The 16,020-nt window shown below is 46.8% G+C and overlaps 1 protein-coding gene across 1 annotated transcript in view; it reads right to left on the bottom strand.

Moving 5' to 3' along the window:
- Positions 1 to 2,345: 2,345 nt before the first annotated feature.
- Positions 2,346 to 16,020, bottom strand: part of tmprss15 (transmembrane serine protease 15) — a 19,916-nt gene continuing 6,241 nt past the window's right edge. Inside the window, exons 10-28 of the mRNA XM_070856019.1 lie at positions 12,577 to 12,717; positions 12,329 to 12,478; positions 11,840 to 11,945; positions 11,514 to 11,670; positions 11,286 to 11,427; positions 9,367 to 9,456; positions 8,053 to 8,178; positions 7,821 to 7,964; positions 7,608 to 7,718; positions 7,020 to 7,143; positions 6,816 to 6,908; positions 6,437 to 6,486; positions 6,159 to 6,230; positions 5,927 to 6,071; positions 4,449 to 4,627; positions 3,664 to 3,759; positions 2,747 to 2,886; positions 2,555 to 2,609; positions 2,346 to 2,470 (exon numbers count right to left, since the gene is read on the bottom strand). Coding sequence (XP_070712120.1) covers positions 2,346 to 2,470; positions 2,555 to 2,609; positions 2,747 to 2,886; positions 3,664 to 3,759; positions 4,449 to 4,627; positions 5,927 to 6,071; positions 6,159 to 6,230; positions 6,437 to 6,486; positions 6,816 to 6,908; positions 7,020 to 7,143; positions 7,608 to 7,718; positions 7,821 to 7,964; positions 8,053 to 8,178; positions 9,367 to 9,456; positions 11,286 to 11,427; positions 11,514 to 11,670; positions 11,840 to 11,945; positions 12,329 to 12,478; positions 12,577 to 12,717 — 2,246 coding nt within the window. The remainder of the gene's footprint in view (positions 2,471 to 2,554; positions 2,610 to 2,746; positions 2,887 to 3,663; positions 3,760 to 4,448; positions 4,628 to 5,926; positions 6,072 to 6,158; positions 6,231 to 6,436; positions 6,487 to 6,815; positions 6,909 to 7,019; positions 7,144 to 7,607; positions 7,719 to 7,820; positions 7,965 to 8,052; positions 8,179 to 9,366; positions 9,457 to 11,285; positions 11,428 to 11,513; positions 11,671 to 11,839; positions 11,946 to 12,328; positions 12,479 to 12,576; positions 12,718 to 16,020) is intronic.

Raw genomic sequence — 16,020 nt, 5'->3', positions numbered from 1 at the left:
AGGGAGAGGGAGACAGAGAGAGAGAGACAGACAGAGATAGAGAGGGAGACAGAGAGAGAGAGACAGAGAGAGAGAGACAGAGAGAGAGAGGGAGAGGGAGACAGAGAGAGAGAGACAGACAGAGATAGAGAGGGAGACAGAGACAGAGAGAGAGAGGGAGAGGGAGACAGAGAGAGAGAGACAGACAGAGATAGAGAGACAGACAGAGAGAGAGAGACAGAGAGGGAGAGGGAGACAGAGAGAGAGAGACAGACAGAGATAGAGAGGGAGACAGAGAGAGAGAGAGAGAGAGAGAGACAGACAGAGAGAGAGACAGAGAGAGAGAGAGGGAGACAGACAGAGAGAGAGACAGAGAGAGAGAGAGAGAGACAGAGAGAGAGACAGACAACACAAACAGCACTAACAGTACTAACAGAATGTGACATGAAAAACATGACGAGTGTCCGATGATCCGCAGCAGTGATTCATGAAGCAGAGAACCACATCAGCAGGACCAGGACCAGGATCCACAGGAACCAGAGAACCACATCAGCAGGACCAGGACCAGGATCCACAGGATCCACAGGAACCTGAGAGATGAGAAAGCACAGAAAGGCTCCGAGGAAGATAGCAAGTTAGAGGCAGACATTTGACTGACATGAGACATAATGATGGAGAGGAAGAGGAGGAGAGAGAATAGAGGAGCTCAGTGCATCATGGGAGTCCCCCGGCAGTCTGAGCTTATAGCAGCATAACTAGGGGCTGGTCTAAGACCTGATCCAGTCCTTAAATATAAGCTTTATCAAAAAGGAAGGTTTTTAGTCCACTCTGAAATGTAGAGAGGGTGTCTGCCCCCCTGAACCCAGACTGGAAGGAGGTTCCACAGGAGAGGAGCCTGATAGCTGAAAGCTCTGGCTCCATCACTACTTTAGAGGACTTTAGGAACCACCAGTAGGCCTGCAGTCTGGGAGCACAGTGCTCTAGTGGGGTCCAGAGCCTTCAGCCGCTCTGCCCCCCGCCTCTGGAACTCCCTCCCACCGGACATCAGGAACATCAATACTTTGACCATCTTCAAATCTCACCTCAAAACCCACCTGTTTAAACGAGCCTACTCACTGTAACATCATTCTGCAGATCTTCCACCCCTTGGTTTTTTAAATTTTTTGACTTTTTAACTTGCTTTTTCACTGTTTGTTTTTAACTGTGTTGTACGGTGTCCTTGAGTGCCTTGAAAGGCGCCTATAAATAAAAAATGTATTATTAGTACGGTACTATGAGCTCTTTAAGAGATGATGAAGCCTGAACATTAAGAGCTTTGGAGGTGAGGAGAAGGATTTTAAACTCTATTCTAGATTTTACTGGAAGCCAGTGAAGAGAAGCCAGTACAGGAGAAAGATGGTCTCTTCTCTTAGTTCTGGTCAGAACAGGAGCAGCAGTGTTCTGGACCAGCTGGAGAGTCTTTAAGGACTTATTGGGGCAGCCTGATAATAAGGAACAGAAATAATCCAACCTGGAAGTGACTAATGTGTTGACTAGTGTTTCTGCATCATCTCCAGACAGGATGGACCTGGTTTTAACAACATTAGTAGATGGAAAAAGGCAGTTCTAGAAATCTGTTTAATGTGGGAGTTAAAGGACAAATCCTGATCAATAAGACTCCAGATTCCTCCCAGTGGAGCTGGAGGCCACAGTGATGCCATCCAGAGCAGTTATGTTGGTAGAAAAGGTGTCTCTGAGGTGTTTGGAGCAAAATAACTTCAGTTTTATCTGAGTTTAGCAGCAGAAAGTTGTCATGTCTCACATGTGTTCACTTGTGCTTAGTCTTGTCTCTCACGTCCTGTTTTATTTTGTTCATCATCACTTGTTCATCAACATCACTTGTTCATCAACATCACTTGTTCATCAACATCACTTGTTCATCATCATCACTTGTTCATCATCACTTGTTCATCATTATCACTTGTTCATCATCATCACTTGTTCATCATCACTTGTTCATCAACATCACTTGTTCATCATCACTTGTCCATCAACATCACTTGTTCATCATCATCACTTGTTCATCATCACTTGTTCATCATCATCACTTGTTCATCATCATCACTTGTTCATCATCATCACTTGTTCATCATCACTTGTTCATCATCATCACTTGTTCATCAACATCACTTGTTCATCATCATCACTTGTTCATCATCATCACTTGTTCATCATCACTTGTTCATCAACATCACTTGTTCATCATCATCACTTGTTCATCATCATCACTTGTTCATCATCATCACTTGTTCATCAACATGATGATTTTATAAACATGATTTCTGATTTCAGCTACACAATAAAAACCTTTTTAACTGGATGAGAACTCATTCATTCAAATATAAGGAGGAGGAACGTCTTGTCTGAGCGATCCAGGAGGTGAAGGCAGACACTCGGGCGTAGACTCCAGGTCTCTCAGGACGACCACAGCCAATCCCAAACGATGTCACACCTGTCAGGAGCCAATTAGAATGCATCATGCCCCCAGACCCCGCCCACACCACTGGGTATATGTGTTTGTGTGTGTGAGACTGACCAATCAGAGTCCAGTGTCCATCGTCCAGACACATCAGTGGACCTCCAGAGTCGCCCTGGAAACAAAAAGTTCAAATATTATCAATTTTTCACATCAACCAATCAGCACGCAGCTCTGTCTGATTCGCCAAACTGTCAATAAGATTCAAAACATCAGCAAAACAGGTCCAGGTGAGTCCAGGTGAGTGGTTACCTTACAGGCGTCAGCCCCCCCCTCGGGGTACCCGGCACACAGCATGCTGGAGGTGATGGTATACTCAGGTAACTGAAGCTGACACAGATCCTGAAGCACCAGAGGAACCCTGGCCTCCTGGAGAACGTCAGGGAGAGAACCTGAGAGACAGACAGACAGGTGGTGGAGAGACAGACAGACAGACAGACAGGTGGTGAAGAGACAGACAGACAGACAGACAGACAGACAGGTGGTGAAGAGACAGACAGACAGACAGGTGGTGAAGAGATAGACAAACAGACAGGTGGTGGAGAGACATATAGACAGGTGGCGAAGAGACATACAGACAGACAGGTGGTGGAGAGACATACAGACAGGTGGTGGGTGGACAGACAGACAGGTGGTGGAGAGACAGACAGACAGACAGACAGGTGGTGAAGAGACAGACAGACAGACAGGTGGTGCAGAGACAGACAGACAGGTGGTGCAGAGACAGACAGACAGACAGGTGGTGGAGAGACAGACAGACAGGTGGTGGAGAGACAGACAGGTGGTGAAGAGACAGACAGACAGGTGGTGGAGAGACAGACAGACAGACAGGTGGTGAAGAGACAGACAGACAGACAGGTGGTGCAGAGATAGACAGACAGGTGGTGAAAAGACAGACAGACAGGTGGTGGACAGACAGACAGACAGGTGGTGGACAGACAGACAGGTGGTGAACTTGCATTGTGACGATGATTCATGAATAAAGTGTGTCTTCCTTATTCTGCCCGCAGCAGTAACCATGGTGACGATGACTCTGGTCTGAGTCGGAGGTTCGGCAGGTTCGACTGTCCCGCTGTCCTCGGCCACTGAGCCCAAACCTGTCTCCATGGTTACCCGTTGTGATGTTGTCATGTGTCTCTACGTTTCCGATGTCTTGTGATGCGTCTCACCGTCCTCTGCGTCTCGTCCCCACCCAGCGATGAAACATTTCCTTCCTGCAGTGACATCCTGACCTTCTGGAGGTAAACACACCGGCTGGATGAACTCTGCAAACAGAACGACCACAAGTTCTTTCACAAAGAATTCAATTTATCTTTTAAGTTTATTTTTTGCAACAAGATTGGTACTTTGATGACAGCTGTGTCTAACAGATGTTGAAATAACCTGATAACTAAACTTTTACAGTAAAAAATAGAAAACTTGTTGAGGTTTTGTGGCATGGAAACCGTCGTCATTGTCTTCTAACGCAAACTTATTGTCTTCTTTGCTCAGTGTGAAACAGCAGAGTTCGTCTGAAGCTCCGAGTCTGGACTGAAATATTTATGTGAAGGAATTTCTTCACTTTATCCAGTGTGTTGTTGAGTCTGTTTTTTAATTTTATAAAGACACAAGTTGTCAGCCAGTTGTTGCTACTTGTTTTGGATTATGCTAATATTGTCTGATCTTTTGCCTTTAAATGTCATTTACAAGAGTTTGAGTAGATTTATTTTGAAATGTTAAAACCCATCGTTGTCATATGTATGAGGCTGTCACATGAAGTTCATGTGTTAATTCATTACTGTAAACTGATCAGTTTCTCTTGTTTGTTATGTTCACTTTGATCATTCTTAATAACGTGATGATGATTTATTGAGTCACTGATTGATTTGTGTCATGAAAAATTGGATCTTAAGAAAACAAATTTGTTCAATAAATCAGCAGGTGAGATGTTTGTTTTGTGTGTGTTGATACTGACGGGTGAAGCCGATTGGCTGCTGCAGATGCATCATGGCGACGTCGGCCTGTTTAGTTTGTCTGTTGTACTGTCTGTTGATGACGATGCGATCGACTTGTCGGGTTTGGACGTCCAAAGAGTTTACGTCACTTTGAGAGTGAAGACCAAGAACGGCCGACCAGGACGGGAGGACGTCCTTCCTGGGGAACAAACGTGTCTGCGTCACGAACGAACATTATTCGGACAGATATAACATGAAGTCGTCGTCATAGAGACAAAATGAGTAAATGATCTCATGGTTTCATGATCTATTTAGATATAGATAGATATTGATGATCGATCTTTATTGAGAGCTGCAGATCTCTTCTGTTCCTTGTTCTTAGACCATGTTGATCATTTTTAGGTACTCAGAACTTGTGTTTGTTTTTATTTCAGCTGCTGGTTTGTCTTCATATCATGTGCTCATGTGATTTGTGTTTCACTGCTGCTCAACCAGCGTCTGTTTGAGGAAAACCAAAGTAGGCGTTTGATTAAACTTCAATTAAACTACACATTCAGCAGCAGGAAAATTTTGTTCATCACTCCATTACTTTCAATGGTTTCATATTTAACTCTTCAGCCTGTTTTATAAGGAAATAGCAGCATAACTAGGGGCTGGTCTAAGGCCTGAGCCAGCCCTAAACTATAGGCTTCATCACTAAGGAAGGTTTCTAGTCTACTCTGAAATGTAGAGAGGGTGTCTGCCCCCTGAACCCAGACTGGAAGGAGGTTCCACAGGAGAGGAGCCTGATAGCTGAAAGCTCTGGCTCCATCACTACTTTAGAGGACTTTAGGAACCACCAGTAGACCTGCAGTCTGGGAGCACAGTGCTCTAGTGGGGTAGTACGGTACTATGAGCTCTTTAAGAGATGATGGAGCCTGAACATTAAGAGCTTTGCTGTTTACCGACGGGCCATTCTTAATAGCCACATGAAATTATCTCGCGGGCCGTATATAATTGCATCGCGGGCCGGATGTGGCCCGCGGGCCTTGAGTTTGACATGTCTGCTTTAAGGACTTATTGGGGCAGCCTGATAATAAGGAACAGAAATAATCCAACCTGGAAATGACTAATGCATGGACTAGTTGGTAATTCTCAGACTCCTCCCCTACACCAGGTAACACACAGACTACTGTTTACATCATTCATTAGTGTTAATTGCTGATGTGTCATGTCATATTTTAACGTCACGTCTTTCTTTTGGCTACAAATGTATTTCTGCCACTAGCATTAGCTACACTGACGGTAGCTGTTAGCCTGCTAGCTGACATTTAGTTCATGGCTAACCAGCAGCTACAACCTAGCTAAGAGGTTACAGTAACAGTAGTCATGGTAACAGGATGAAGGTGCACAGGTGGAGGTAAACAGTTGTTATTCGTAGACAGGTGTCGTCGGTAGACAGGCGTCGTGGGTAGGCAGGTGTTGAAGGTAGACAGGCTAAAGGATGAATGTATCTCACCCATAGACACAGTGAGCGGCGGTCAGCAGCCAGTCTCGGCCAATCAGAGAGGCTCCACACACGTGACGCCCCCTCCACTGCACAGACACCATCCATGGCCATGCCCCCTTCATGGCGTTAACCCCGCCCACGACCCTGACCACAGCTGACAGGTACACAAAGGCAGCAGTCAGACAGAGAAAACCTACAGACCAACAACACATCAGAGTGAGGGCAGAATTCACTGGTTCACCTGGACTGGGTGTTCTCTCTGCTGATTGGTCCATCTCCCTGGTGTCATCAGTGACCTGTCGAACCCCACACGCTAAAACACACGCACACACACAATCAGTCACTGTTGACACACACGCACCTCCACCTGAAACACGCTTTACATGTGTGACGTGTGTGAGACGTTCATCTGATCAACTTCACAATCCACACTGCTGTCCTTCAGGTGCTCAGCTGGACGCCGCCACGGCAACGGCGGTGTGTGTGTGTGTGTGTGTGTGTGTGTGTGTGTGTTCTTACGTTGGTTGCCACAGCTCAGTGAAATCACCTTCTTGCTGCTGCAGGTTTCACTGTGAACAAACAACCATCATCAGTGACTCTGGACTGAACTCCTCAGACTGGTTCTGGTTCTGGTTCTGAGTCTGAGTCTGAGTCCGGTTCTAGGTCTAGGTCTGGTTCTGAGTCTAGGTCAGGTTGTGGGTCTGGTCTTCAGTACCTGACCCTGAACATCAGTGCTCTGGTTATAGTTCTAGTTCTGGTTGTGGTTGTAGTTTTAGTTCTAGGTCAGGTTCCTATTCCAGTTCTGGTTCTGGTCTTCAGTGACTCTGGGATTCAGGGTTCCATTACTGTTTGCTTCTGGTCTAGCTGTCGTTCTAGTTCCCGTCCCAGTTTTCAGTACCTGACACTGGTTTCCAATGATCCGTTTGTGACTGTTACGGTTGTAAACGGTGAATCTTGAGGCAGAGCCGGCAGCAGTGAGGCCTCCCCAGACCTGCAGACAGACAGGTGAGTTACCTGTATCGCAGGTACTGACAGATGAAGACAGACGGGTGAGTTACCTGTATCCCAGGTACTGACAGATGAAGACAGACGGGTGAGTTACCTGTATCCCAGGTACTGACAGGTGAAGACAGACAGGTGAGGGTTCCAGGTGTCGGCACACACAGTGAGCAGAGAGGAAATGAGTTGAAAGTGGAGACAACTGGAGCCGTTCACCTGTAACACAACTGAAACACACACACTCATTTGTGGTGTAACAGAGCTGAACAGAGGTTAAGTTTAGTTTAGTTTACATGACCATGACGTAACAACATTCATTTTAACAAAAAACCTGAAAATGACTTAAATACAAATAATGTCCTCAACACAACATCGCCTAATGTCACATGAACTGACGCAACATAAGATAACAAAGCAAAATGTAACAATGGAACGTAACACGACATGCTACATAAGATGTCCTGTTACATATATCACACAATGTACCAGGCTGTTGTGTCACAGGACACAAGGCTTCATAATGTAAGGTAAAGCAACATGATGTCATGTGGCATGAGGTACGATGATTTAACGTAACAGAGCTGAGGTCACTACAGTTTCTGAACCAAAGAAAACACTGAAATGAACATCCGTGTCGTCAGTATTGACCCCATGTATTGATCACTGGAGAAGCTCCACCTGATCGACTCACCACAGTCAGCTTCATCTGAGGCGTCAGGACAGTCGGCCACGCCGTCACATTGATTGTTACCATGGATACAAGTTCCTGTCTGACACTGGAACTGACCACCTGCACACGAAGCTGTCCACACACAGCATGAATGATAGATGATCAGTAGTCAATAGTCCTGTCGTCTCATACAATAGAGGAGAATCCAGCTTCTACCTCTGACCCTGAGCTCACCTGGTGACCCCAGGTTGACCCCGGAGGTGAAGTTGGCTCTGAATCCTCGGCCGTAACCCGAGTGGTCTGTGAAGAACCACACTGACATCTGATTGGTTGTTGAGAACAAGTTCTGGCTGGGGCCCTTGCTGCCAGTGAGGACCTCTGGAATCAGAATGCGTTCAGACCTGAACTAGAATAAACTGTCACATGTTCATACGTACCAAAGGATTCTGGGTAAAATCATCCTTACCCAGTAAGGTGGAGTTTGGCCCCCCCCCATCTCGCACCTCTACGATGTCATAGGCCGCCTCGACGTCGAGGTCCAGGAAGTGGAGCTGGATGTTCCGACCTTCAGTGGTGTGGAGAGTCCAGAGACCTGCAGCAGCAGAGGATCATGGGTAATGAAAGTAACATCGCACAGGCTGCAGGTGAGGTTCAGAACACCAGGTAATCACAGAGATATTTTCAGGCCAAACCGGTTGACATGGCCAACACAGGACGGGACGACAGGTTCACTCACATTAACACGCTCAGCCACGCTCTCACTTGGCTCAGGTAGCCTGTGGTGGTTAGCTAACGATGGCTATTGTTAGCTAACAATAGCTAATGTTAGTGATGGTTCCTCTGAGAAGTGCAGCACTACCTGTTCATGTTTCACAGCCAGAACACAGCCTGGATCAGCCAATCACAACTGTTTATCCGATACTTTTCCTCTAAACGAACAAACCGCTGCACTTAAAGCTTTTACTTAAAAAAGGTTTGGTGATGTCACTGGTTTGGTATCTCTGATTGGCTGAACATCAATTCGTAGCGTCCACAGTTTAGTTTACGCTCGTTGATGACGCCCTGTGGAAGTCAAAAATGAACCGAGAGGTTCCAGACTACTTGTCTGACTTCTTACAGCCCCAGAGCCTTGGTCGTCTCTCTCTCTCTCTCTCTCTCTCTCTCTTGCTCTTCTTTTGCAGGTCCCTGGCTGGGCGGAGCGTTCAATCACCTAACCTGACACACCTGGCCAGTGTACCAGGTTATATAGAACCAGAGCTCTCTCTTCTTACACCCAGCCACCCATGCTCTTATTTGTTTGTAATAAATTTCCTTTATTTACAGTAAAGCCTCCTGTGCACCTCCTCCTGTGTTGTGGCCTAGGTGTCAGCCGTGACAGACTATCTGAGGAAACATTTGAAAAAACCTGAGCTCATGGTCCAGTTACGAACCGGTTTGATTGAACGTCATTAATCTGCTGAGGAAAACTGTGAAACATGGTTGAAAGCTAGTAGGTTGACCTTGAGTTAACATTAATGTCAAAATCAAGTCTCTACGGTCCTGGACGATCCTGGATGATCCTGGTCATTATTAAAGCAGCTGACAAGATCAGAGCGTAGGATCATGGGTAATATAAAGAGCTGAAATTACCACCTGTGACCACAGCTGACAGGAAACAGGAAGGACTTATTAGAAATATTTCATAATGACCCATCAGACTCAGCCAGTGTAAAGCAGGTGAGTGCACAGGTGTAAGTGGTCATGATAAAGTAGCAGGTAGCCTATACACAGGTGTACTCACACATGGCCTTGTGCCCGTAGGATTGTGGGTAATTTGGTGAACTGAAGGTGGAGTTTGGCTCCCAGAGGTCAAAAGGTCCGCCGCAGTCAGCTAGACCAATCAGAGCAGAGAGGACGGAGTTAGAATGGATCCACGTCACAGGTGTTTGAACACTGTTTGAACTCATCATGAAGTCCGAACATCATTTGAGAGTACGAAGGAAAATAGTCACCTGATCATCAGCAATTAACACTAATGAATGATGTAAACAGTAGTGTGTGTGTTACCTGGTGTAGGGGAGGAGTCTGAGAATTACTAGTCTACACATTAGTCACTTCCAGGTTGGATTATTTCTGTTCCTTATTATCAGGCTGCTCCAATAAGTCCTTAAAGACTCTCCAGCTGGTCCAGAACACTGCTGCTCCTGTTCTGACCAGAACTAAGAGAAGAGACCATCTTTCTCCTGTACTGGCTTCTCTTCACTGGCTTCCAGTCAAATCTAGAATAGAGTTTAAAATCCTTCTCCTCACCTCCAAAGCTCTTAATGTTCAGGCTCCATCATCTCTTAAAGAGCTCATAGTACCGTACTACCCCACTAGAGCACTGTGCTCCCAGACTGCAGGCGGTTCCTAAAGTCCTCTAAAGTAGTGATGGAACCAGAGCTTTCAGCTATCAGGCTCCTCTCCTGTGGAACCTCCTTCCAGTCTGGGTTCAGGGGGGCAGACACCCTCTCTACATTTCAGAGTGGACTAAAAACCTTCCTTAGTGATGAAGCCTATAGTTCAGGACTGGATCAGGTCTTGGACCAGCCCCTAGTTATGCTGCTATAGGCTCAGACTGCCGGGGGACTCCCATGATGCACTGGGCTCCTCTCTCCTCCTCTTCCTCTCCATCCTGATGCTTCATGTCTCTTTAATGTCTGTTACTAACTCGGTATCTTCCCCGGAGCCTTTCTGTGCTTTTCTCATCTCTCAGGTTCCTGTGGATCCTGGTCCTGGTTCTCCTGTTGTGGCTCTCTGGTTCCTGTGGATCCTGGTCCTGGTTCTCCTGCTGTGGTTCTCTGGTTCCTGTGGATCCTGGTCCTGGTCCTGCTGCTGTGGTTCTCAGGTTTCTGTGGATCCTGGTCCTCCTGCTGTGGTTCTCTGGTTTCTGTGAATCCTGGTCCTTGTTCTCCTGCTGTGGTCCTCTGGTTCCTGTGGATCCTGGTCCTGGTTCTCCTGCTTTGGTTCTCAGGTTCCTGTGGATCCAGGTCCTGGTTCTCCTGCTGTGGTTCTCTGGTTCCTGTGGATCCTGGTCCTGGTTGTCCTGCTTTGGTTCTCTGGTTCCTGTGGATCCTGGTCCTGGTTCTCCTGCTTTGATTCTCAGGTTCCTGTGGATCCTGGTCCTGGTTCTCCTGCTGTGGTTCTCGGGTTCCTGTGGATCCTGGTCCTGGTTCTCCTGCTTTGGTTCTCAGGTTCCTGTGGATCCTGGTCCTGGTTCTCCTGCTTTGGTTCTCTGGTTCCTGTGGATCCTGGTCCTGGTTCTCCTGCTGTGGATCGTCAGCCACCGACACTTTTTACTGATATTAGTCCTGTTATTATTATTCACATATTAACTGTTGTCACTTTTTTCAATGTTACCATATTGATCATTATTAGACATGTTCCTATTATCAGCACTATAGTTATTGCTATTATGGTTGTTGTTTGTTGTGCACGCCCCCCCCCCCCCCCCCCCCCCCAAGCCTGGTTCTATTCCAGGTTTCTTTCTGTTAAAGGGGAGTTTTTCCTTTATTAGTCATGTTATTGTTATTCATAATCCTTAATTAAATTCTTGAATTCCTGAATCATTGTGTCTCTTACTGAAAGAGTTTGATCTGAGCTGCTCTTTATGGAGACAATCTAAGATAACATTTGTTATGAATTGCCGCTATTGGTATGGGGGCGGGGTTTGTGAGTCACCTGGTATGGGGGGCGTGGTCCTTGGAGGTGGAACATTGGTTGGGTCAGGGGGGGCGGGGCCACAGGCCTCAGAGGTCAGTGTGATGTCATCCAGAGCGATGTCGTTCCTCATCCCTCGTTCCTTCAGAGCTTCAAACACCACCTGCAGAGGCCGAACCGATCGTCATTCATTGATCAGTCGATCAGGATCAATTACCTGATCAGTCTGTGGACTGTGATGTTACTGACCGTGGTCTCTGTTGTCAGGTTGAGGGTCACCTGGCCGTAGTTCCAGTTGTCGCCGTAGTTACCGTCTCTCTGGAATGCCACAGTAACAGCGTGTGATGGTGCCGGTTGGAGCAGCAGGACTCTGAGCCGGTGGACGTCTTCTCCAAACATGTGATACCTGCAGACCACTTCCTGTTTACTGATCCATCCGCCAAACCTTCATTGGTTTACTTTGTGTATTTGTAGTTTATTTCATTGTGTTTATTTTTTTTAAAAAATCTATTTTTATCATTTATGTGTTTATTTGTTTATATTGTTTACATGTTTGTTTATTTTTCATTGTTTACCAGAAGCTCAGACACATGGGCTCTGTGGGCGGAGTCAGGGGGAGGCTGTGGATCCTGAAGCTCTTCCGCCATAGGCCGGGACTCACAGGAGTGATGATGTAGAAACCTGACGGAGACACACACAAACAGGTCAGTACTGTTGAAAATATTACTAAGAATACTACTGGTACCACTAATCCTATTAACGCTACTAATACTAATAATACTACTAATACTACTGATATTACTATTAATACTACTGATACTACTATTAATACTACTAATATTACTATTAATACTACTGATATTACTATTAATACTACTGATACTACTATTAATACTACTGATATTACTATTAATATTACTGATACTACAACCATTCAAGAATTGAAAATGAAGGATTCAAGAATTCGCCCAGAGTTTAACAGGAGGAAGTATGGAGATGCAGAGCAACAACAACATTACCGGCTGCACACCTGCGACAGATGATACAGGTGAGTCTGCTCTTACCTGAGCTGTTGCCCAGCGTGTGGTCGACAGTCGGGCCGCTCAGCAGAGGAAAGGTGGGACCGCGAGACCGAATCCAGTCGCCATCATCAGCAGCTTCCTGTCTCCAGAAACACAGACCCCCCTCAAAGGTACAAGTGAGCTTCTGCTGGTCTGAACACACACACAGAAACACACACGTGTAAAAACACACACAGAAACACACACACACACAGTCTGACAGTCTACTCACAGGTGTAGTACTGTGTTACCTGACAGGGTGGAGGTGTTGGCAGCGCTGTAGGTGGCGTTGAACCCTGACAGATTGTTAACATCATCAGAAGTAAACTCCACAGTTGATTGGTCGGTCAGCAACCACACAGTCCCAGGAGGGGTGGAGCCTGAGAGGTCAGCTGCACGTCACATGAAACATGGGTTAGTTGATCCACTTGAGACCTGTTCACCTGTCCCGCTTTTTCCAGTTTAGTCAGCTAGCTGAACAGCTAACCTAGCAGCTAACCTAGCTAACAGTCAGCGATGGCTCCTCCCTCTGTGTGTCACATGTTCAGTTCTTCCTGCCTCCTGTAGTGAAAGTGGTGCCCCGGCAGCTCCAGGGTGGCTGGGTGTCTGTCAACTCCATAGCCCCAAACAATGCAGCACCATCCACTTCATGTCTCTAACCGACTCCAGCAGCTCCACAGTCAGAACCGTGAAGCCCCCCAGCGGCCAGAGCAGGAGACTCTGAATCGCATTTACAACTGCTGGCTGAGGATAAACGTAGGTTTGGTGAGGTTTTAGACTTCAGACTTCAGACTTTCTTTATTTGATCCCCATAGGGGGAAATTTTCTTGTTACAGCAGCAACAATATAAACAGGGAGAGTGAAAAAAACAAAGCAATAGAAAAGACAAAAATAGCAAAAATAAATATAAATATAAATATAAATATAAATATATGGTTGTGATGAAATGAAATGAATATTTACACCATAGGATATTTACACTTTTACACTACACTACACTACACTTTTAATTCCCGTAGGCGGGAATGACACCGTTCAGAGGTCACTAATGTGGAGTGTAACTTTGCTAAAACAATGTTGGTGTAACGTCTGGGAAACCACATGTGGGTGGACTCTATAGCACGACTCGAGACAACTGGCAGATAAGGTAAAAGTCTTTACTAGCAGATTCGGTACACGGGTAGGCAGTCAGAGAGAAGGGAAAACAAATCCAGGAGGGGCGAGGCAGAGACAGAGTCGAAGGCAAGAGCAGAAATCAAACACCAGGAATGTCGTACACAAGAAAAACTGCTGGAACGCTTGTCACGGGGAACGAAGACGAACTGGCACAGAGGACAGGGGAGACACAGACTAAATACATCGGGGCAGGCAGGTAACGAGACACAGGTGGGAGGGGTGGAGATGCAATCAGTGGTGGCGGGAAAACACACAATGGGAGGAAGTGAAATGAGGGGAAAGAGTAAGAAACCCAAATTAAACAGGAAATAAAGCAGCAAGAAGGACAAACAGCAAAACCCAAGGACGGGTCATGACGGTCGGACCCCCCCCACCCAACCTGACCAGTGATGACATGTGCAGCCTCATGTCATCATTTAACCGCTGGCTGTGGAGGTGGAGCCCAGCTAACAATGAGGGCTTCATAGAGAACTGGCGGTCTTTCTGGGGAAGACCTGGTCTCATTGGGAGAGACAGCATCCGTCCCACTTTGGACGGAGCTGCTCTCTGATCTAGAAGTCGGCTGAGTTTATTAGTCCAAAAACTGAAGAGCTGAGATCAGGAGACAGAGACCAGGAGGCAGGACAGAGACCAGGAGGCAGAGACCAGGAGGCAGAGACCAGGAGGCAGGGCAGAGACCAGGAGGCAGAGACCAGGAGGCAGGACAGAGACCAGGAGGCAGAGACCAGGAGGCAGGACAGAGACCAGGAGGCAGAGACCAGGAGGCAGAGACCAGGAGGCAGGGCAGAGACCAGGAGGCAGAGACCAGGAGGCAGGGCAGAGACCAGGAGGCAGAGACCAGGAGGCAGAGACCAGGAGGCAGAGACCAGGAGGCAGGGCAGAGACCAGGAGGCAGAGACCAGGAGGCAGAGACCAGGAGGCAGAGACCAGGAGGCAGAGACCAGGAGGCAGGGCAGAGACCAGGAGGCAGAGACCAGGAGGCAGAGACCAGGAGGCAGAGACCAGGAGGCAGGGCAGAGACCAGGAGGCAGAGACCAGGAGGCAGAGACCAGGAGGCAGGGCAGAGACCAGGAGGCAGAGACCAGGAGGCAGGGCAGAGACCAGGAGGCAGGACAGAGACCAGGAGGCAGAGACCAGGAGGCAGGGCAGAGACCAGGAGGCAGAGACCAGGAGGCAGAGACCAGGAGGCAGGGCAGAGACCAGGAGGCAGAGACCAGGAGGCAGGGCAGAGACCAGGAGGCAGAGACCAGGAGGCAGGGCAGAGACCAGGAGGCAGAGACCAGGAGGCAGAGACCAGGAGGCAGGGCAGAGACCAGGAGGCAGGACAGAGACCATTTTCTCTTATTTCTAAATGCAGCCCCTCTTTTACTTAATGAGGCAAGAACGTTCTACCTATCTACAGTATTATGTATCTGTTTACTTAAATGTTAAGTGACAATAAATATTGTCAAAATGTTTCTGAATCATACTGAATTTATTTGATTTGACAGTCAGTTATTGATTACATGCAGACGTTGATACAACTACTATCTAATCAAAGTTAATACCTCCACTAGCACTATGAAACAGGACAGGAGAGTTAAAGTGGACTTTTAAACATCAGATCTCAGCCATCCAAAGCTGTTTCAGTAAATGATCTGATATCTGACCACCATATTGATTTATTGATCTGACTGAAACCTGCTGCACCATGAAGAGTATGTTAGCCATTTTCAACTCCAGCTTATTAATCAAGACCTAAACCTAACTATAAGTCCTTTGAAAGCCTTGTCCTTAGCTTCTCTCTTCCAACCTGGAAAACACTAAAACCAGTCTTAGTTGTCACAGTGTACCGCCCTCCTGGTCCAGAATTCTTAACTGAGTTCTCAGAGTTTCTATCAGATTTAGTCCTCAGTGTGGACAAAGTGATTATAGTAGGTGACTTTAATATTCATGTGGACGATGATGATGATGGTCTGAGCTCTGCTTTTGTCTCACTATTGGACTCAGTTGGCTTCTCTCAGAGTGTAAATGAACCCACTCACTGTTTTAACCCTGGACCTTGTTCTGGCTGAGAAACTGAACAGTTAACAGTTTTCCCCCAAAACTCTGTTCTATCGGACCATCACCTGATAACTGCTGGTTTCTTCTTACTGGACTATGAACCATGTGACAGAAAGGTCCTCACTAGATGCCTGTCGGAAAGTGCTGCTGCATTTCTTTATACAGACTGATACCGACCAATCAGAGGACGCTTCTTTATACAGACTGATACCGACCAATCAGAGGACGCTTCTTTATAGACTGATACCGACCAATCAGAGGACGCTTCTTTATACAGACTGATACCGACCAATCAGAGGACGCTTCTTTATAGACTGATACCGACCAATCAGAGGACGCTTCTTTATAGACTGATACCGACCAATCAGAGGACGCTTCTTTATAGACTGATACCGACCAATCAGAGGACGCTTCTTTATAGACTGATACCGACCAATCAGAGGACGCTTCTTTATACAGACTGATACCGACCAATC

Source organism: Pempheris klunzingeri, unplaced genomic scaffold, assembly GCF_042242105.1.
Source record: "Pempheris klunzingeri isolate RE-2024b unplaced genomic scaffold, fPemKlu1.hap1 Scaffold_50, whole genome shotgun sequence".
Lineage (NCBI taxonomy): Eukaryota > Metazoa > Chordata > Actinopteri > Acropomatiformes > Pempheridae > Pempheris > Pempheris klunzingeri.
Note: the sequence above shows the minus strand (reverse complement) of the source record. Positions and strands in the feature narration are given on the sequence as shown.